Source organism: Littorina saxatilis, linkage group LG2 (genome assembly GCF_037325665.1).
Source record: "Littorina saxatilis isolate snail1 linkage group LG2, US_GU_Lsax_2.0, whole genome shotgun sequence".
NCBI lineage: Eukaryota > Metazoa > Mollusca > Gastropoda > Littorinimorpha > Littorinidae > Littorina > Littorina saxatilis.
In genome coordinates, this window is record NC_090246.1 from 33,018,698 (window position 1) to 33,040,331 (window position 21,634).

Here is a 21,634-nt window from a genome sequence, read left to right on the forward strand (position 1 = left end):
CCTCTCTGGGAATGTACCACGACTCCTATGGTCCAAGAATTCTTCATCCACACATGCCTCAGTCCCTCCAGCCGCGCGGACAGTGATAACGGTGTTAAACAAGCAGCACGGAATCGTAACCAACCATCAAACCTTATCGACTTCGACCCATCCCTCCGGTTCCTCCCATTTCTCGCTGGTCCTTGGCCAAATATAGCATCCCCTCCCCTTGACGTTGTCAATCCCCTCCCCTTGACGTTGTCAATAAGTGACGCTGAGAGTCGCCAAAACGATACCACAAGAATGCTGCTGGAATCGAACAGAGCATTGATGGTACGGGGTGGGGGGGGGGGGGGGCGAGGTGGGGGCAATGAGGAGGTGTGTAAAAGATGGTAAACACAGTATCAGGCTACAGTAAAGTCTGTGACGACAAGAAAGTAAGATATATGGAAGAGAACTAGAAGGTATAGAGAGAGAGAGAGATGGAGCTGGTCATAGAAAGGGTACAAGGGCAAGAAAGTAGTGGGTGAGAGAGAGGACGAGAGGAGGAAAATGCAAGACACACAGGTCCACAGAGGGGAGGGGAAGGGGGGGGGGGGCAAAAAGAGGCAAGAACTGAAAGAGATCAAGAACGAAAGACAGACTGACAGACACATCAAGCTACATAGAAAGACAGACAGACAGAGAAGATCGAAAGACCCTGAGACAGGAAGCACACAAATTGCAGTTTACTAAAATCCTGGGGATTCTAAATTCGTAGCGGAGACAGACAGCAGACAGCATTTAAAGTTCCAAATGTCAAGGGCCAAAGACAGATAAGGTGGTGGTGGTGGGAGGGTATAGGAATAAGGCGATTGAACGATCAGTTAGATGATCAAAGCGTAAAGAATGAGAAGAGAAGTCTAGCTTAACCCTGGCGATTTAAAACCAACCGGGAACCGAATGAACAGCACCGATAATAAGTGTTTACATCTGCCCTCTCGTTCCGTTCAGTGACATTCTACAACACTTCGACGCAAACTGGCGCAATGATGACAATTGGTTTATTTTTATTCGAGCCTCGTGACGTTAGACCAAGCTCCCCACCCCCTTTCTTATTTTGTTATTCGCCCATCTTCCCAACTCCGGATTTCACCAGTACCACCTAAATGTAATCTTAAATTGATATTTCATTGCACGATTACATATTCAACAAAATAAACAATGACCGCAGATACAACAACAGTGGCAAATTTCAAATGAGAGACTTCCATCAGCAGAACCTTTCATCCTAATATATATTCCAAGCTTCTGTAGCCTAAGTTACTTTTGATTCACTATTGTGTCCTGTCAGGAAACTTGTGGGCAGTCCTACTACGAAAATGATGATGCTGTTGAGTCACTGGGCGATTAGATGCACTGAGTACAGTGCCGCAAGTACCACTAGTTTCCACGTACACTTAGCGTGATCAATCTAAAAGTTGCAGTGATACATACACACAACTATCCATTGGCTTCGCAGTGACCTACTTCATAATAGTAATACACTCTGTAAATGTCGTGGTGCTCACAGCAGCGAGGGCGTAAAATATTAGATTCCATTCATACCGAGTTCACCTCTGATTGAGGAGCCAAAAGCTGCGCTCTAGCAGTAGCATCTAGGATGTAGAAGCAATGCATCACTCGCAATGAGTCACAAGTTCGACTCTCCTTCACGGATGCAGAAGTAAACAGGACACAAGAAAAGGAACGCTTGCCTAATATTCTATTGAACTTGTCCATCGTTCCGGGCAACAGCTGTGGAGATCACCGTTATTTGCATCATCACCATGACTGACGACAGAAATTTACATGCGCTGGAATAAATCTTAGGAAAATTGATTCTGAATCATTGCTTCCTCTTCCTGAAAATTATCTTAATACACACGTACTCTGCGTAGGGCACATCATGCGAGCAATTTTTGTATCTAACTTCCTTGTTGTGCATTGTTTCTTGATTTCTTCATTTATTCATTTTAGAACAAGATTTTGAAGATGTTTCACGTTTGAATTCATTGAGAATATATATACAATACATATTATAGATACACAAAAGTCAACAACAACAACAACAACAACACACGAACAACAACACATCCATGGAGAAACAGTAGCACACACACATTATCATGGCCATGTTTCAGAATGTTCCAACGACCATGGTCTTGCATATGTCACAATAATTAACAAGAAGATTAAGGGGAGGGAAAGTAATTGCACACGTAGAGAGAGAGAGAGAGGGGGGGGGGGGGGCAGAGAGAGAGATTTTATTCAAGAATGATAAAGCAAAGTTAAGGGTCGGGGATGAGATGGGAGAACAATGATTAGAGCGTGGGAGAGAGAGAGAGAGAGAGAGAGAGAGAAAGAGAGAGAGAGAGAGAGAGAGAGAGAGAGAGAGAGAGAGAGAGAGAGAAGAGAGAGAGAGGGGGGGTGTTCGCCTCAGAATGTGAATGAGTGTGTATGCGCGCCTGTGTGTTTGTGCGTGTGCGCGAATGTGTGTGTATTAGTGGGTGTTGGGTTGGGTTTGGGGGGTGGGGGGGGGGGGGGTGGGTGCGCAGCACTTCTTGAAAATAAGAAAAGGAGAGAAGCCACCAAAGTCATCGTTCTAAACACAAAAAACGAAAAGTGCGAGACAAGTCACAGAAATCAGGCCAACTTCTTGTGGCCTGCTCCTCCTTCGGTAACCAACTTCACACAAACAGCACGTCGGCAGAAAAAAAACACGCAACACATGCAGCAGAGAATCTTCTCTAAACTCGACCCCAGCCTGACAGTGTAAACAAACGGAACCATACACACATCCATCCCTTCTCCAAATCTTTCTGCAACACCTGGCGGATCTTTTGCAGGAGAATCCTTCTTACAGCATCATGCTTCCAGGTAAGTGAGAATACAGACTCCCTCCTTTTCATTCCACACAGGCACATCACATTGGTGTGGGAAGGTAAGCATGGGATTCTGGCGGCCAGCGCAGCAACGAGACTACCTCCAGACCCCCACTCAGACAGGAAATTCTGAAATGCCCATTCGTTTAGGATTTTTACTTATACTGAGCATAGCTCAAAACAGATACAACTCTTCAGCTGGTGCTTTGACACGCACGAAAAATCATTAATTTACGTTAAAAATCTCATGTCCGTATACTACCCCCCTCACCCCCTAAAAAAAATATAAAAAAAAAACCAGTGTCAAGTACATTGTCTTATACCTCTTCATTTCTCTGGAACAAAACAGGTACGAAGGAATATCTGTTTCCCAGCATGAATCGTTGAGGGTGTATGCTTATCCCGGATTTTCTTTCCAGGTGTCTGTGAGCAAGTTTACGTTGCTGGTAACTGTGTGGGTCGACGGGGGTGGAGAGAATGGGTGTCTATCTATCCATTATTTGTGCAATTTGTTCAATATTTATTGTGATATGCATCTCCTGCATGTGTGCATATGGCGTTGGTGATACGTGAGTGCATGCACGTGCAGGTGAATCTCCGCCATTGTGTGATTTACTTTTAATTACGTTATGACCTGTAGCTGGTTGGCTAATTAATTGTAGCCTGGTTGGGTTGCTCACCTGATAAGAAAATTATTTTGTATATGTTACTCAATTGGTTTCTTCTTCTTTTACTCTTCCAATTTGTTACGGGGACTCACTTTACTTGTTCACAATCATTTGAAATGCAAAAGCAGAATGAGAGAAAAAACATCGGCCTTGCATCGACCTCACCACCCCCAATAAACCATATACCAAGCAAAATAAATATCCATCAGCAAAAGAAAAGTCAAAAGAGAGCAATGCCCTTTACCCAATCAGTGCCCGCAGCAGGTTAGAGACCATGAGCGGAAATGGTACTCCCCCCCCCTCCCCCCTCCCCCCTCCATCCAGGTAAACCAAACGGCAGAAGTGCCACCAGGTGTGCGCCACTCGGTTTTGATGGCAATCGGGATGATGTATGTGCGCGGAGTGGTACCTAACAGAGAAAAAGTTTAAAATTGCAGCGGTGACGCCGGAGATAGTGCATGACGTCACGAGAAATACACGATGGCGTGTGTGTATCCGTTCAACCAAGGAATAACCAATTTTTCGCATAAGCAATCAACAACATTTTAATCGAATGACGGCAAGCATGAACGCACGCTTACGGCCTAAAGCTTTATTTTCATTAACATGGTCTGGACAGAAGTTCTTTTGGAGAAAAACATTTCATAGTAAATCGGCAATTAGCTCAGACGATTTACAGAAAAAATGCACGGTGCACGGTTCCACTTTTTGGTCTGTTATTTTCTTCCTGTTTACTATATATTTTCAGTGGGTACAAAAACAAAGTAGAAAAAATCCGTTCATTTTCCGACAGCGTCAAAACGAAAAGATGCACTTATAACGCCTTTACCAGACAGGACGCCAGGTGCGTCCTACCTGGCTTTCTTTTCTGACAAATTAATTTTCTCAGTGTCCATCAAGTGCTGAACTTCAGTTAACCTGCAGTTCCTTTTTGGAAATCTTTCCGCACAAAAAGTAGTACGGCATCAACAGAAATAATAAGACAGCAAGAACCCGTCTAGGCCTATTACAATCGATCGAGCATACACGGGAGGGGTAGTAGTACACACACACACACACGCACACACACACAAAGTTCCCTGCACATTTTTCAACATGGCATCTACCCAACTTTCACAAAACAGCACAGGGGGATAAAAAATGAGGAAAACATCTTTAACAAGCTTGTCAATATGGCTTTACTGTCAAGCGAGTCGGTCCCAATGTGCATGTGAATGAGCAAATTGCTGTGGTTCTGCTAATGGAAAATGCATGTCTGCACCCTCGCGAAAGACCTTGCAGCTGAATTACGACAGACGTTATGAACACGAGGAAAATATCGAGGACACTTCATAATCAAGTTTCTTATTCAAAGATCTCTTAGAATATTTTATAAAACACCAAAATTAGATTGTGTGACAAACTGATTCACGTGCACTCGAAAGGCTGGGTTTTGATAGAGCGTATCATTACTCTTCCGTGCTCCCGGGTACGTCACAAAACAGATGAAAGTTGCACGAAGACTGCATTCGTTCCTTGAATAAGAGTGAACACGAGAACACTACTTACGTGTGCAACACATGCAACACAATGACGGCCGAAAATAAACGGGACGTCGTAAATAAAGAGTGTAATAAACAAGATCCGTATATTTGCCTAAAAAGAGCACACCTGTTGGTGTGCATTAACAGAAAAAGTATCGCTAATTTGTTCTTGTTGCTCGTACACATTTGATTCTTTTTTTTACATTTAGTCAAGTTTTGACTAAATGTTTTAGAGGGGGAATCGAGACGAGGGTCGTGGTGTATGTGTGTGTGTGTGTGTGTGTGTGTGTGTGTGTGTGTGTGTGTGTGTGTGTGTGTGTGTGTGTGTGTGTGTGTGTGTGTGTAGAGCGATTCAGACTAAACTACTGGACCGATCTTTATGAAATTTGACATGAGAGTTCCTGGGAATGATATCCCCGGACGTTTTTTTCTTTTTTGCGATAAATGTCTTTGATGACGTCATATCCGGCTTTTTGTAAAAGTTGAGGGGGCACTGTCACACCCTCATTTTTCAATCAAATTGATTGACATTTTGGCCAAGCAATCTTCGACGAAGGCCGGACTTCGTTATTGCATTTCAGTTTGGTGGCTTAAACATTAGTTAATGACTTTGGTCATTAAAAATCTGAAAATTGTAAAAAAAAAAAAAAATTTATAAAACGATCCAAATTTACGTTCATCTTATTCTTCATCATTTTCTGATTCCAAAAACATATAAATATGATAATTTGGATTAAAAACAAGCTCTGAAAATTAAAAAAATTAAAAATTATGATCAAAATTAAATTTCCAAAATCGTTTCAAAAACTATTTCATCTTATTCCTTGTCGGTTCCTGATTCCAAAAACATATAGCTATGATATGTTTGGATTAAAAACACGCTCAGAAAGTTAAAACGAAGAGAGGTACAGTAAAGCGTGCTATGAAGCACAGCGCAATCGCTACCGCGCCAAACAGGCTCGTCACTTTCACTGCCTTTGGCCTATTATGGTCCGCTGGACCCGAAAAGCAATAGCTAACTAACTAACTAACTAACTTTCACTGCCTTTTGCACTAGCGGCGGACTACGTTCAGTTTCATTCTGTGAGTTCCACAGCTTGACTAAATGTAGTAATTTCGCCTTACGCGACTTGTTTGTCTGATGTTTTCGTTAGTGCGATAAATGCCGCTGTTGTTGTTTGAAGGATGTACTCCCAGAGGGGGATTATAGATTGTAGAAAACTCTTTTTTTTATCGTAAAAGGGATCACCTTTCTAAGATCATAAAAACTGAATTCGTATGGCTTACTCCCATGCAAATACAGGTCAAACACAATGACAAGTTTTCAATTTTATGAGAGATGAAGTTTCCATCGGATTGCATGTGGGGGCCCCCTGGGGGGGGGGGGGGGAGCTTTGCATGATATATAAAATGCAATAAAATGGCTTACAACCTTGCAGTCAAAGAAACACATTGGGTCTGCATGAAAAAGTATCAAAACAAAGTGTGTATCCCACGCAAGGGAGGGAGGAGGGGGGGAGAGAGAGAGAGAGAGAGAGAGAGAGAGAGAGAGAGAGAGAGAGAGAGAGAGAGAGAGAGAGAGAGATGAGAGAGAGAGATTTATCGCAAACGTTGAATAAAAAAAAAACTAGTACAGGACATTCAAGATTGATGACCTTTTGCCGACAATGAACAACCGCAGTGGGCATACATATTTAAAATAAGAGTGTGTTATCAACCTAACATCGCAGCAACCGCGTGTGTGCGACGGGAACAAGAGTCAAGAGATCGGGCTAATTAGCGCAAAGGTCATTACACCGTACGACCCGTAAGAGAACGGCAAGACACTGATCATAAGTTGTGTCTTGTCGCTGTTGAGCGATATCGCTTCACCTTTTGCACAGCCAAGCAATGATGATGGCTTTGGCTCACCTTCTTTCAATGGAAAGGGAGATAACTCTATAACAGTTATCTATGAGTCGTTGCAACTGCTAAGGGTGTAGCTACAAAGCCGTCCAGATAAGTGAAAATGAACGAGCGAGATTTGCTGAACAAGTAAATATACTGTTCCACCCATTTGCGCACAAAACCTCGAAAAATTCAATCCGCTTTATCAAAACATTGAAGGTTGCTGCCTGTAAATGCAACATTTCCAGAAGCCCAGCGGATGTCTTTTATCTAGAAAGCGTAATGGAAAATGAGATATCATACGATGCTGGGTAGAAGGAATGTAGGTATGGAATGGCAGTGAAAGCAAAGGTGTTCTACAGCTAAGCTAGAATATATTAGGTAAAAGTGATTGTCATCAGCCCCACAGTATGAGACACGATGGAGCACACGAACTACACGAACTACACTTGAATGAGAAAGTTCAGTTTTAGTTGGGCGAGAAAGAAAAGTTAAACTGCACTCTAATAACGTCTAGAAATTAAAGCCTTAGCGTTTGTTGATGACTAGCAACATCAACAAGCACATTTGGCCTTGCAATGTTTCTTTTCAAAGCAGGATGTAGTAACACTGGTGCCAATTATTCATGTAACAGGAAGAGATAATTCACAACAAAACATGAGAAACAAAACTTCCTGTGGAAATTAACACTGTACTACCTCGTCTAACACGTGTTTCTCAAAGATCCTACCCAAAATAGAGAGAGAGAGAGAGAGAGAGAGAGAGAGAGAGAGAGAGAGACAGACAGACAGACAGACAGACAGACTGAGATAGAGACAGACTGACAGACAGATGCAAACAGTGAGAGAAGAGGAACAAGAAACGAACGAAAAAGCGACACCTTCCCAGTAATCCTACATAGAAACAGTGACTCTGGGTAGCAGTAAAACCACTTCAACAGGCTCAGAAGCGACAAGCCTTCCAAGGGGGGAACATAAGGTGACAAGCCAGCCGGTTGTGCTCTTGCTTCACGGGCCAGGATTCAGCACACTTTCAGCTTTTTGCTTCCAGAAATGGATTACTTCTAGCTCGACCAAAAAAAAAAAAAAACTCGCGCATCCCCTTGACAGACACGCAATCTCAGATTTTTTTTTTCTTGTTTAAATTCACTCATTTCTGTTCTTATCTCGCTTTTTTTTTTGTTCCAGCTCCCCAGACACCTCTCTCTCTCTCTCTCTCTCCACTCTCTCTCTCTCCACACTCTCTCTCTCTCTCTCTCTCTCTCTCTCTCTCTCTCTCTCTCTCTCTCTCTCTCTCTCTCTCTCTCTCTCTCTCTCTCTCTCTCTCTCTCTCTCTCTCTCTCTCTCTCTCTCTCTCTCTCTCTCTCTCTCTCTCGCCTCCAACACACCACAGACACCCAACCCAAAAACATGTATGTCGGAGTGTGTGGACTATGTATCTTTTCTTGTCTTTGACAATCTTTGTTAAAACGATTATGAACAGACTTATAACCTCGTTTGCTATTATTACATTCTCTGTTCGTGAATGCTTACGCGCATGTTTACTGTGTATCGGTATGTGTATATTTTTGGTCTCCTTGCCCTTTTTAGCGCTGTTCTTCATTGCAGAAGCGTTAGTTTCTTTGTTCGTTTATCATTATGAATTCGTAAAAGCTTGTACAAGAGCAAAACGACCGAGTATGCCCACAGCAGAAACATCCCACCCCACTGCATAGTTTGTACAAGTATTAGTTCTTTGTGTGCGTGGTGTTGACCCAGTAAAGCTATATATATGTACGAACGTCTCAGTAAGCTGATGTACTAGTCCCTTCATCCTGGATTGTAGCAAACCAGGGTGTGCGTGATATTGTTCCTGGGAGGTCAGCCTTAACAAAAACATCTGTCACAAAATGTGTCATGTGTCCCCATGGTTCATCGTCTTAACTAGCATTGGCCCTTGCTGTCACTTTTTGCAATATATATCTCTCCTATCCCCCCCCCCCCCCCAACTCGTACATAAACACACACATTCCCAACCTGACCATCTTGCCTTACCATTCCTATGTCAAGTCAATTTATAGCAGAGAGAAAATTCCAGTATTAAAACTCATTCAGAAAGTGTTCGGGGAAAAACAAAACATAAAGAGGACAGACAGCTACGACTTAGCAGTGTGACCACTTAAAATTCAAAACACCCAACCAGTAAGTTGCAGCATCCGCCGTTTCACCTCTGACATTTCCTTCAGACCATTCCCCCTCCATCTGTGCGCATCCCTCTCCACCTCATCCCCTCTTCAAATTCCTCCATCAGTACTCCCGTTTCAATCATTTCCGCCCTTGGATCTCTCTCTCTCTCTCTCTCTCTCTCTCTCTCTCTCTCTCTCTCTCCTCTCTCTCTCTCTCTCTCTCTCTCTCTCTCTCTCTCTCTCTCTCTCTCTCTCTCTCTCTCTCTCTCTCTCTCTCTCTCTCTCTCTCTGAGAAAAAATTCCACCATCAGTGCTCCCTTGTCCCATTTCAATAATGTCCGCCCTTAGAACTCTGTCTGTCTGTCTGTCTGTCTCTGTTTTCTCCCTGTCTCTGTTTCTCTCTCCCTTCCCCCACCCCAAGAAACGTTTTTATTCAAAGCCAAAGGATTGAATTGATCATGCTTCGTAAAGCCAATGAATCAAAAAGAAGGCAGTCAGCATATAAAAGAGGATACAAAAAAAAATAAAAATAAAACTAGAGTTACCACCTCTGTGATAAGTGTATTAACCTCCTTCAATGGCCTAAGACAGCTGTCGGAATAGGCAACTCATTTAGTGTGCTTCCTTTATTGCAGAGTTAATACTGAAGACTGTCTAGCACCACATATAAGGAGAAATGGTTCTTATAAAACAAACTGCAGCACTAAAGAATCGCTGAGAAAAAACAACGTCAATTTATAATTGTCCATAGCTCGTTCCAGGTTTAACTCGGGTCCTTACGCAAAGGCACAAGGGAACTGGGTGGACAGATTTACCCAGGAACGAAATACGATTTCAAGCAACTCCCAAAGGAAAGAAGGCAAGGTCAGGCTCAAACTACACCGAGAACAAATGAGAGCAACAGCTGCAAAAACAGTCTGTCGCAAGCACAGTGGCAGGCAAGAAAAGTCCATTTCCCCATTCTTCTCCATGCACTGAGACATGGTCACAATAAAATAGAAAGGAAAGCATTCATCGAAAAAGCAATTAACTGAAGTTGATTAGAATATGGTCAAACAATTCTCATCAAATGTTATCGACAGTTCTGCACAGTTATATATATATGGATTTAAGCTGATTTCTTTTCAAACCATCAGTTGAAAGTCGTGTTCTTCTATTTCAAATCCCAACGGATGCAAGAGCTAAAATCTAACTAAAAAGTCATTTATCAGAAAATCGATCACGTACTGAAGCTGTGTCCAGGTCTTGCGGAACAAATGACACCCACTAATGATGCCAATACCTTCACTCGTTTATTGCTAGTTTCGTGTTCTTCGTATGTTCAGCTCCTGGGTACAAGGTGCAAAACCATTTATCAGAAAAGCTATTAACTCGATTAAGCACAGGATTTTCATTAAATACGACGTGGTCCAAAGAGTTATTTCGCGACGTTCGTGTAAAATCCCAGTGCCACAACAAACACTAATTGAAACCGTTTGCCTTAATATGTTTTAAACATTCAATTATTCTATTCTGCAGTTGAAATTGTCTTCATGTGGAAAGATGAAACAGAATTTACCTTTAGGCAGTCCTCCCTCCCTCCTCCCCCTCCAAATCTGGACGAACCTTCAGAGATTATGCAATGTTTTCTTAAATCAAGAAAGGCTGGAAGGATATCCCTCACTTTTTGTTAAACATAAACTGCGTATGGCAGCGAACTTCCAGAGCAAAAAAAGTGGAATAAGTAGACTGCTCGTTTCCTGAGCTACACTCCGAACAAATGACCTGACAAACGGATCAAGAAAATCCTGTTTGGCTCCATCCCAAATGAGTAAAATCTCAAACAATGCACGTAAGTTGCAAAAGAAAGAAAGACAACGAACAAAATATATCGGAAGTGAATTATAACAATATGCGACGCTGCCATGGAAACGCACTTACGTTTCCATGATGCACTCTCTTATTCCATACTTCCCATCCTTTTCTCTCCAGGCGATTTTTGTTTCCACTCAAAATGTTAGCGGGGTCGGAGAAGTGGGGATGGAAGTGCAGCCAAGCAGTTTAATTCTCACAGAAAAGACCTTTTTCTTCTTATTCTGGGGTGGGTAGAATCATTATTCTCAAATCAATAAATCTAAGGGCGAGGTTGGAAGATTCTTGGAAGTGAAAGGGTTTTGGGCTGTATGAGATAGGGGAGGGGGGGGGGGGGGGTAAGAGGGGGGCGGGAGTAATTTGTTTATGGATTTAGCCAAAGAATATTATTATTCGGCTAAAGAAAAATGAAGAAAATTTGGGAAAATGCACAATTAACTTCTTTTTTTAATTTTTTTTTATCCCAGAACAACTACCAGCTCTGCCGTAAAACTATAAGTCACGTTTAAAACAATCAAGTTAACATTCGGGTAACATTTGCTTACACGGTTGGTTCTGTTCACATGTAGTCTAATCAACTCAAGAAGTTATCGTCAAGAAGAGATTACCTCCCAGTCAAAAGCAATAGCGCCCTAGGATGCAGATCGCACATGTATATGAACCATCTTAAAATACGTATAACATTGTGTATGACTTGGTGTAAGTTGTGGTCTTTGCCAGGTAATTATCCGAAATGCATAGATCTAACCGCTGTTATATCCAGTAATTGTAGCTACCATCATTTACAAAATACCCTGCTTTAATGTCAAATTTGAATTGCCTGGGACATGCCAGACACAGTCAAACCTCCAACACATTGCCAGTTTATCTACACAGTACAGTACTTCCAATTATACTTAGGAAACGACAAATTCGCAGCATGGAAACAGCACAGCCACGTGTCTACTGTGTGGGTGGCAGGTTACAGCGAAAACAAAACACAGGAAATGGAAAGAAGACTCGTCGGAGCCTTGGGGTGGAAACACTTAGAAGGGAGAAGGGGGTGGGAAGAACTGGGGGGGGGGGGGGGTGGACAAGATGGTTTTTGTGTCCAGTGGAGATGAATTAGAATGGAAATAGCCTCATCACAGGGCCAGCGTTAGCATCAGACATGCCTGTGGCATTGTTCATTCAAAGAGTTCAGAATCTGCCTCCCGGGCTCCTGCCAGACAAGACGTGCTTTGTGCGAGTGGGTGTCGCCCCACATAAGCAAGCCCTTTGTTTCAGAATTCCATCCCGGCTCTTTGTTTTTGAAAGTTCATTGTGACATACGGACAAGTTATCTACTCCTAGTCTGCACAATGCTGCCAACACCATATTTCACTACCTGCTGTTTGAATAAACTTTGAGCATATGTTCGGGAACAAAGTTATCATAACGTCAACTAATGGGAAACGTGGTTACTGGTATAAAAAAAAAAAAGGTCAAAAGGTCATGATAAAAAAGGTGTGTCTTTAACAACATTACACCAAGTGTTTTACCGGAAGAAGCAGCACCACTCATATGAATACAGACATAAGAACTTGTAAAGAAGACAGGAAAATAAAAAATATAAAATATGTGCACAATTTCGCCATCAAGTAACCTCCTCCTCCACACACACAATAACTTCCTAAAAAACTGCAAATACAGTGCTAACAGAAATCTGCCTATATATATATATATTTAGAAAATCTGATAATATAATGTCAAGTAGACCACAGCAAAATCCACGCACAACATACAAAATGACCACAGAAGAGCCGATACATGTAACATCATGAATCCCTCTTTTCTCTTTGTACATTTAGGGCCCATTCCACAACAAAAGACCCCTTTGTTCCCTTCTTTTAGCATTGCCATAAACTATCAGAAGACAGCTGACAAGGAAGACATGACAGGAGGGATGGAACAGAGTAAATGACATGATAGAGGATGGGTGTTGGAGGGGTAGGGGGTTTCGAGGAGAGGACTGGAGAGGGGATAAGGGATAGAAGCTGCAGAAAAAGAGGAGAGTGGGTGCGTTAGGGGTGTGTGTGTGTGTGTGTGTGTGGGGGGGGGGGGGGTTAGAGTGGGGGAAGAGAGCAACAGGGTAGACCACGGGGTGTGGCGGAGGGGGATAGACTCAACTGGAAAAGAAAATGTGCGTATGTGGGGGGACTATTCTGTTTTACTCCAAACAGCTGCATGCATTTTCAGAGTACTTCACTCTGCAGAAATGGCAGCTCTTTAAATCTTTGTTTAACATGTTTGAAGGAGGGAGTGGGGTGGAGGAGGGGAGAAGGAAAAGGGGGCAGGGTAGAGAGGGTAAAGAAGAACAAGTCGCGTAAGGCGAAATAACAACATTTAGTCTAGCTGTCAAACTCACAGAATGAAACTGAACGCACTGCTTTTTTTCACCAAGACCACATACTCGTAGTTTCGTCAGTCCATCGCTCTTGGCAAAGGCAGTGAAATCGACAACCCATGCAGAAAAGTGCGGAAGTGGTCGCGCTGAGCAGGCACGCTTTTCTGTATGTCTATTCTTTTTAGCTTACTGAGTTTGTTATTATTTCAAACATATCATATCTATATGTTTTTGGAATCAGGGACCGACAAGGAATAAGATGAAATTTAAGATGTTTTTAAATCGATTTCTGAAAATTAATTTTAATCATAATATTCATATTTTTATTTTTCAGAGCTTGTTTTTAATCCCAATATAACATATGTATATGTTTTTGGAATCAGAAAAGGACGAAGAATAAGATGAAATTGTTTTTGGATCGTTTAATTAAAAAAAAAAAATTTTAATCACAAGTTTTCGATGTTTAATGACCAAACTCATTCATTAGTTTTGAAGCCACCAAGCTGAAATGCAATACCGAAGTCCGGCCTTCGTCGAAGATTGCTTGGTCAAAATTTCAATCAATTTGATTAAAAAATGAGGGTGTGACAGTGCCGCCTCAACTTTTACAAAAAGCCGGATATATATGAAGTCATCAAAAAAATGAAAAAAACGTCCGGGGATATCATACCCAGGAACTCTCATGTCAAATTTCATAAAGATCGGTCCAGTAGTTTAGTCTGAATCGCTCTACACACACACACGCACAGACAGACACACACACACATACACCATGACCCTCGTCTCGATTCCCCCTCTATGTTAAAACATTTAGTCAAAACTTTACTAAATGTAAAAAAGAAGTGTTCACTTAAGTTATGTGTAAGACAAAACATATAAATTTAAAAATAATGTGGCATGTGTTGTGACGTGTACTGTATAGTATATATATATATATTTATCCTACATACGTGAGAGAGACACCCGTGAGATAATAATCGTTCAAATCAAAAGTGTGTATATCATGTAAATGAGGTCATGTCAAGCAAGTCTGGCAAGGACCTGTTTTTCCACTGCTCATGATGCCAAAGTCACCGAGACAAACGTCATTTTAGAAAAAAAAATTGCGCTCGCTAATTACCCTCGATGAATCTTTAGAACTAACACGCCACGCCACACTTTCAGAGTGACGTTTCTTTGCTTTGACGTAAGTACAGTATGTAGGATAAACAGAATACTACATGGCTTGATGTGTCGTACCAGATTTACACTCGTTGCTTTTTCAAATAGTGAACAGCTCGCTTTCGCTCGAAGTTCAATATTTAAAAAAAACACTCGTGTAAATCTGGTACAACACAGCAAGCCATATAATGTGAGTATGGAGGGAGGGGGCAGTGTGTGTATCTGTGTGCAGGGTGTGTGGGTGAGGGGAGGGGTCCAAGATAAAGGGGTCTTATCTGAAATCCTGAAAGAACTATATGGCCCAGGAACCACACACCTCTACTAATACAAAAGCAAACAAATTACATGTAACAAGAAAAGAAAGAGTAAACCTAACTACTTCATTTCTGTTTCCAGAAAGTGCATGTACATGTACAATCCATATGTTTGAACTAAAAAGTTACTTACTGCTCATCCCCAAAGTCCATGGTAACCAGTTCATTGGTGACATCTTCAATTTCTCTTTTTAACTCCTGAAAAAAAAAACCAGTGTTGTTCTGATAAGAGAAGAAAATCATTAAAAAAATCAAATGTACACACCACATATTAAAATCCAAATGCTTATTTCTTCTCATATATACACAATGTAATTTTGGAGAGAACATTTTTTTTAACAATTTTCTTACTGTTTGAAACTAAAAAAAAGTCATTCAGAAATGTCCATTCCCTGTGAACTAAAAACAAACAAATAAACAAATCTGAGATAAATCATTAAGTGGCTGCTCTGAATCTGATGTATTACTCTTCAAAACGTTAAAATACTATGTCTTGAAACTGAAAGAGGGGATAGTAAATCGCAGCACAGTTTTACAGGGTTACTGAAGAGGAACAAAAGGCAAAGGGACCACAGAGGGTATCCTTTATTCATTGCAAGATGTCCTCTCATCACAAATTCAACTGTAGTACACAAGAGTATCTCACTATCTGAAAAGACAGGGTTCACAAAACTGAAGTATCAGTTCACTTTATTTTGTTAATAATTTCATACAGTAATCTCGATGATTGATTTGTATTACTATTACATTGTAGTTCACCCAGCTCCTGCACCCCTCCCCATTTCATGGCTTTGTTTCAAGCAGGTACCACTAACAGGCAATTAACAAATATTCGGAATGTCCAGCCTAATGTAGGAATAATTCAAGAAACAGGAAAGTAAGCGCTCTGGATGTAGAATTAATCTAGATCCCTGCCCTATTACTAGCAATTCAACACAGCCGAAGGTACGCAAAAGTACACAGTATTAACCTGGATTCTAATTTTTCCTCTATATTTTAATTTTCTATGCTTTTAGGACATGTATATCTTTCATGTTGTTTTTGAGTGACCCTGGTTATGGAAAACCTCTCAGGTAAAGTAGTATGCATTACCTCTATCTCAAACAGCAACTGTTTCTTCTTTTCTTGGATGCCGCGTAGAAGAGTCTGTTCATCGTGTGTTAAATCTGGAAAATAAATGAAGTTGCAATACAGGTAACAAATGAAAATGTACTTATCTTGCTACAGATATAAAAAAAAAGTTCAGCACTTAAAAGTTTGTTAATGCAACAATCAACAGATCTTTCCTAAAGTTTCAGAACGCCAAGAAGAAATAGACAATACTACTAAATGTACTACTAAACCATCGGAGGAAGAAGAAAGACAGTCTCACTCTCAGAGAGGCTGAGAGGGAGAGCGATTCAGAGGTATCCATAGGGAGAGATACTCAGAGACAGACTAGCACACACACACACAAAGAAAGACACCAGAGCATGACATAAAACCACTAGACAGTAGTTTCCCTCTAAACTAATTGACCTGAAATCTACCCAGTGCCTGGAAGCATTATTATTTCATTAATGCAGAGTGTATCGTTCTGGCAGTTGAAGTAAAATGTTAAGATTTAACTCTAAAATTTGCTGCCATCGGCAATCACTGCTGCGTGAATCAGTGTTGTTCTCATGCCTTGGTTTTTGCTCACTGATGCATACTTAGGTATAGGTATCGGTAGTAGGGACAATGAGAAGACCCTGCAGCCTTTTTACATACCCTCATTTTATTCCAAATTGCATTTGGTCTGTTAAATGCATGCTCATTTAGAAATGTTATGACAAATAGTCACCCATCATATTCATACAGACTTTCTTTCAGTTTCATCATGTTTTTGTGTGTAAACTGGATGTATAACTTATCACCACTGTTTCTTGTGTTTTCGTACACATTGTCAATACAAAAAAAAGTAAGACCTGTCAAGACCGGCACGGTTGGCCTAGTGATAAGGCGTCCGCCCCGTGATCGGGAGGTCGTGGGTTCGAACCCCGGCCGGGTCATACCTAAGACTTTAAAATTAGCAATCTAGTGGCTGCTCCGCCTGGCGTCTGGCATTATGGGGTTAGTGCTAGGACTGGTTGGTCTGGTGTCAGAATAATGTGACTGGGTGAGACATGAAGCCTGTGCTGCGACTTCTGTCTTGTGTGTGGCGCACGTTATATGTCAAAGCAACACCGCCCTGATATGGCCCTTCGTGGTCGGCTGGGCGTTAAGCAAACAAACAGACAAACAAAAGACCTGTCAATATCATCCACTCCATTCAATATTTTGTACGCCTGAATCAAATCTCATCTCTTTCTTCTGTGCTTAAGTGATGGAAGTTGTAATGTTCTTAAGCGTTCACCGTAAGACAGAGTCTCAAGGTCAGGAAGCAGCTTGGTAGCTCTTCTCTGTACATTTTCAATCTGGATCGACTGACATTTTAGGTTTGGGTACCAAATCACGTTCCCATATATATATATATATAAATGAGGACTATACTTGCATGCTCTGACAGATTCTTATAACCCCTGTCCGATAATGTTAACATGTAGGACTCAGGAGGTCTTCTCAATCAATCAATCAAATCAATATGAGGCTTATATCGCGCGTATTCCGTGGGTACAGTTCTAAGCGCAGGGATTTTTATTTTTTTAATATTTTTTTTATGCAATTTATTTATGCCGTGTGAGATGGACTTTTTTTTACACAATACATATCACGCATTCACATCGACCAGCAGATCGCAGCCATTTCGGCGCATATCCTACTTTTCACGGCCTATTATCTTCTCACTGAACAAAGCTTTTTTCGTAATGAGGAAATTTGGACCAATACAGTTACATTATACATATTTTCAATCTAGATCAATCCTCATAACTGACTTAAATTGTCCTGTAGTGCAACTGGTCTGAGAACAACACTGGGCAAAATGTCCCTCTCAATCCAAAAGGATTGACACAGTAAGTTACTAAATTTTTACCCCAGTAATTATGCAGGTAAATGTGCTCTACTTAAAACAATAAAAATTCTACAGATTAGATTTTGAAAACTCATTTTACTTTAAGAGAGGCTCTTCGACTGAGGACTTAATTGGTCAAGGAGTCTTCTTGATCGCAATTCAAGGATAATTCACTGAAACCAGCCTTTGGTTCAGCCTCGGTGAAACACATGTGAGACATTTGTCCCCCTTAACCAAATTTCAATGGGACATATGATATAGTCAAAGGCAGGCTTAGGCGGTCTGTAAATGTTTTTGTCTAAAGATGCAAAATGGTGCAATATATGGTGCCATCTGAGATTTTGCCACTGTATTATGTTAATTTCGGTGTGTGCATGTGTGTATGTGTGTGTGTGTGTGCGTGATTGCATTTCTGTTGATGTTAGAGACAAAGACTGTTCAAAATGAGCTCTGGATTCCAAAAGAAGAGGGAATAATTTTAAGAAGAAACCAAAAGGGAAAAGAAAATGAAGGTTGAATGATCGTTAAACAAAGAGAGAGTAACTATATTGACTGCCTGAATAGAACTTGGCCCATCCGTCAATGAAACCGCAGCTCCAAGAAAATTGCTGAGGTGGCAAATGTTCGGGTCTTTGACTCAAAAAAAAAAGGAAAGTCTCTTTCGAGAGCTTTTTGTGACGAGGAGCTCTGAGCTCTGACCAACTTGTGGGACCTTGAATAACTCTGTTTAGTTCATTTCAAATACATGTGGGAAAATATGGCTGATGGGGTCTATGTCGACCAAAAGAGTGGGATTTCCTGTAGGTGGAGTTCCTGTAGGTGAATTCCCTGTATACAGGGAATACCACAGGGTGTAGTTCCTGTAGCGTTTCGCTGACATCGCTGAAAGTCACGTGATACTTAGCGACATCGATAGAATTTGATGTTTTTCAATCTTTTTTTTATATTTCTTAGAAATTCGAGTATGGTTTTCAAGTTGTATTGAAAAACTCCACCCTGTGGGATTCCCTGTATACAAGGAATCCCTTTACAGGAACTTCACCTACAGGGAATCCCACTCTTTTTGTCGACATAGACCCCATCAGCGAAAATATGCGGTAGCAACCCTATTTGTTATTATTATTTGAACATGTATTGGTTCATAGTCCTACATCATGTACTTATCAATTCCTGTATTAGTCCTAACTGCACTGTAGTCACCTTCAGTTCAACACACCAATTACATATGCCTTACCATTACCATGGACGCTCTATAAAGTAAAATCTACATTACACCGCAATACCAGGAAGCGGAATATACGTTCTTCTTCGCGTGGGATTGCGTTTCTAGGACTACCTTACTCAAAAGTGTGTGGTGTGACTCAGTCATTGCTCCGACAGTGACAGATTATTATTCATCATACATCAAAAGGAGTACCTAAACAAAACAAGTTCCAAGAGTAATACTAATAGAAACCTTTGGACCGAAAGGCTTGAGCTTTTACTTTCGTTAAATCAATTCATCTATTCCATCAATCAATATTTAGTTATCTTGGTATAGAGAAGTTCCGAAATCAGACTTGAGTTTCACAAATCACCAGCCTCAAAAACGATACCGAGGGCGAGGGCGAGGTAGGTGGGATTAGCCCAAAAAGACAACAAAAACCATCCTGATTTTGACTTCAACGGGACAGAACTAACACAAATCTCATCTAAACTTGAATCAATACAAAAGACCGTGAAATAACTTACCATCCAGATTAACACTGCCGCTCCCTGCCTCCATTCTGAAGTGTTAATGAACTAAATGATGCCGTCACTGCCCACTTCCGTCAATCTAGTTTAGGTCACCGGCCACCATCTTGAAAACAATACGATCTCGCACAGTCTCGCAAGGCGAGATGACCTAAGAAAACGACGACTGCGATTACACAGCAAGTAAACACAGCTGATATTTTCTTGCTTTTAACGCAACATGGATTTTTTGTAACTCAAAGTAAATTATCAGGTGGTGTTCTTGGCAGTTTGAGATGTTTTCGGATTCTGTGTAATGGCTAATTTAGCCGCAGTAGTCGAAATACCACACGGGACACGCCTCCTTCGAACGTGTTATTCTCCTCCTTGGACTTTCTCAGCCACCGGCACGTGTTGCAGGTATCAAAACATTGCAAATGTTTATTACACAAACTTGAAAGGTAGTATTTTGTAGGTAGGCTTGATTATGCATGCTTTTTGTCCTGTTTTCTAAACAGGTGTCCGACGTAAATGCGGTGACGCCGTTCTTCTACCGCTTCCGATTAAAGTGTTAATTCCGGGTGGGTAGGCCTTTCAGGGGACACACCAAAAACGACGCGATGTTGACTCGTTTCGCTTGAGTTCACACGACTGTACACGACGTGTGTTCACTGTGGAATCTTGACAAGATTCCTGGCTAGGTCCGGTATGCTTGTATTGCGCGTTTTAATGGGGGTTGGGGTTTCTGTATTGCGCTTTTACAAAGACCAAGGACAATTACTGTGGAGACCTACTTTCTCTTGTGATAACATAAAAGGTTGAGCAATCCTGATTTGCAAGGTGGAAACTGTGATATGTTGGTGCAGCTGTCACCTGTATTGATTTCTGACGGTCATACTATTGCAATGATTGATTTTGTGTGCAAAGATGTTAATTTCTTTTTAAATGTATGTTATAGTTCTAACATTGAAACATACAGAAATGGGAACTTTGCACAAGAATCACTGAACTTAATGGAACTTGGAAGACATCCTCAGTATCATGTAGTTTGCAACCATTAAAACTGCAGACTTTTAGATTTTTCTTTAGCTTAAAACGGTATCTGTGTCACCTGTACATTTAAGGGCAGGTCACAACTGCACTGTATCCGACCATGCAGTTACATAATGATAAGTTAGATGTGAAATGTATAGTGTGTGTCAAGGAAAGTGGTGTGCACGTATTGTAGGTGTGCAGTTTTAGGGGTTGTCACATGACCGTGATAATAGGTGGGTGGGTAGCATTCATAAAGAGGCTTAGGTCACTGTCTAGGACCACTTATTTTGTTTGGCGTGAGAACACTCTGTGTCAGTGTGTGCTCCTGGCTGAAATGTAGAATCTGACCCAACAAACATTGTATTTATAACAAATGATTCTCTTACGTCCTTACATGCCTCTAAACCTTTTGGGGACATTATTTGGTGATGCCCTAGGACTGTTTTAATGTTTAAAAGAGGCTGGTTTTGGTTTAAGATTGTATACCTTCTGTTAATTAGTGTTAGTGTTACATGTAAGTTGTCACTGGTGCTGCTGCTAAAAAACAAAGACTTACAAAAAAGTTTATTTGGTGAATTCTCACAAAGAGTTGAAAGACACATAAGCACAAGGTATACATATCTGGGAGTGCTGGTGTATACACCGATTAACAGTTCCGCGGCCATTTTGGATTCGCACATGCACAGATAGTTTTTTGCGATCATTTTTTCTTCTAACTTTTCCGGTTTCCTTTTTTGAGATTATGTGCATCCGCAGATGGTTTTTTTCGAGAGTTTTTGACTCACATGCGAAGCAAAAGTGAGTCTATGTACTCACCCGAGTCGTCCGTCCGTCCGTCCGTCCGGAAAACTTTAACGTTGGATATTTCTTGGACACTATTCAGTCTATCAGTACCAAATTTGGCAAGATGGTGTATGATGACAAGGCCCCAAAAAACATACATAGCATCTTGACCTTGCTTCAAGGTCAAGGTCGCAGGGGCCATAAATGTTGTCTAAAAAAAGCTATTTTTCACATTTTTCCCATTTTCTCTGAAGTTTTTGAGATTTAATACCTCATCTATATATGATATATAGGGCAAAGTAAGCCCCATCTTTTGA

At 41.1% G+C, this 21,634-nt stretch overlaps 2 protein-coding genes across 5 annotated transcripts in view; one reads left to right on the forward strand and one right to left on the reverse strand.

Moving 5' to 3' along the window:
* The window catches only part of LOC138958794 (cytohesin-1-like), an 81,374-nt gene extending 61,698 nt beyond the window's left edge, over window positions 1–19,676 (reverse strand). For all 4 annotated transcript variants that reach the window (XR_011453512.1, XM_070330085.1, XM_070330084.1 and 1 more), the window contains exons 1-3: window positions 19,518–19,676; window positions 15,908–15,981; window positions 14,949–15,013 (exon numbers count right to left, since the gene is read on the reverse strand). Coding sequence is in view for 3 of the 4 variants with exons in the window: in XM_070330085.1 (XP_070186186.1) it covers window positions 14,949–15,013; window positions 15,908–15,981; window positions 19,518–19,551 (173 nt within the window). In the remaining variant the exon portion in view is untranslated. The remainder of the gene's footprint in view (window positions 1–14,948; window positions 15,014–15,907; window positions 15,982–19,517) is intronic.
* A 3-nt stretch (window positions 19,677–19,679) lies between these two features.
* LOC138958797 (serine/threonine-protein kinase LMTK1-like) overlaps window positions 19,680–21,634 on the forward strand; it is a 28,645-nt gene continuing 26,690 nt past the window's right edge. Inside the window, exon 1 of the mRNA XM_070330089.1 lies at window positions 19,680–19,919. The gene's annotated coding sequence lies outside the window, so the exon portion shown is untranslated. The remainder of the gene's footprint in view (window positions 19,920–21,634) is intronic.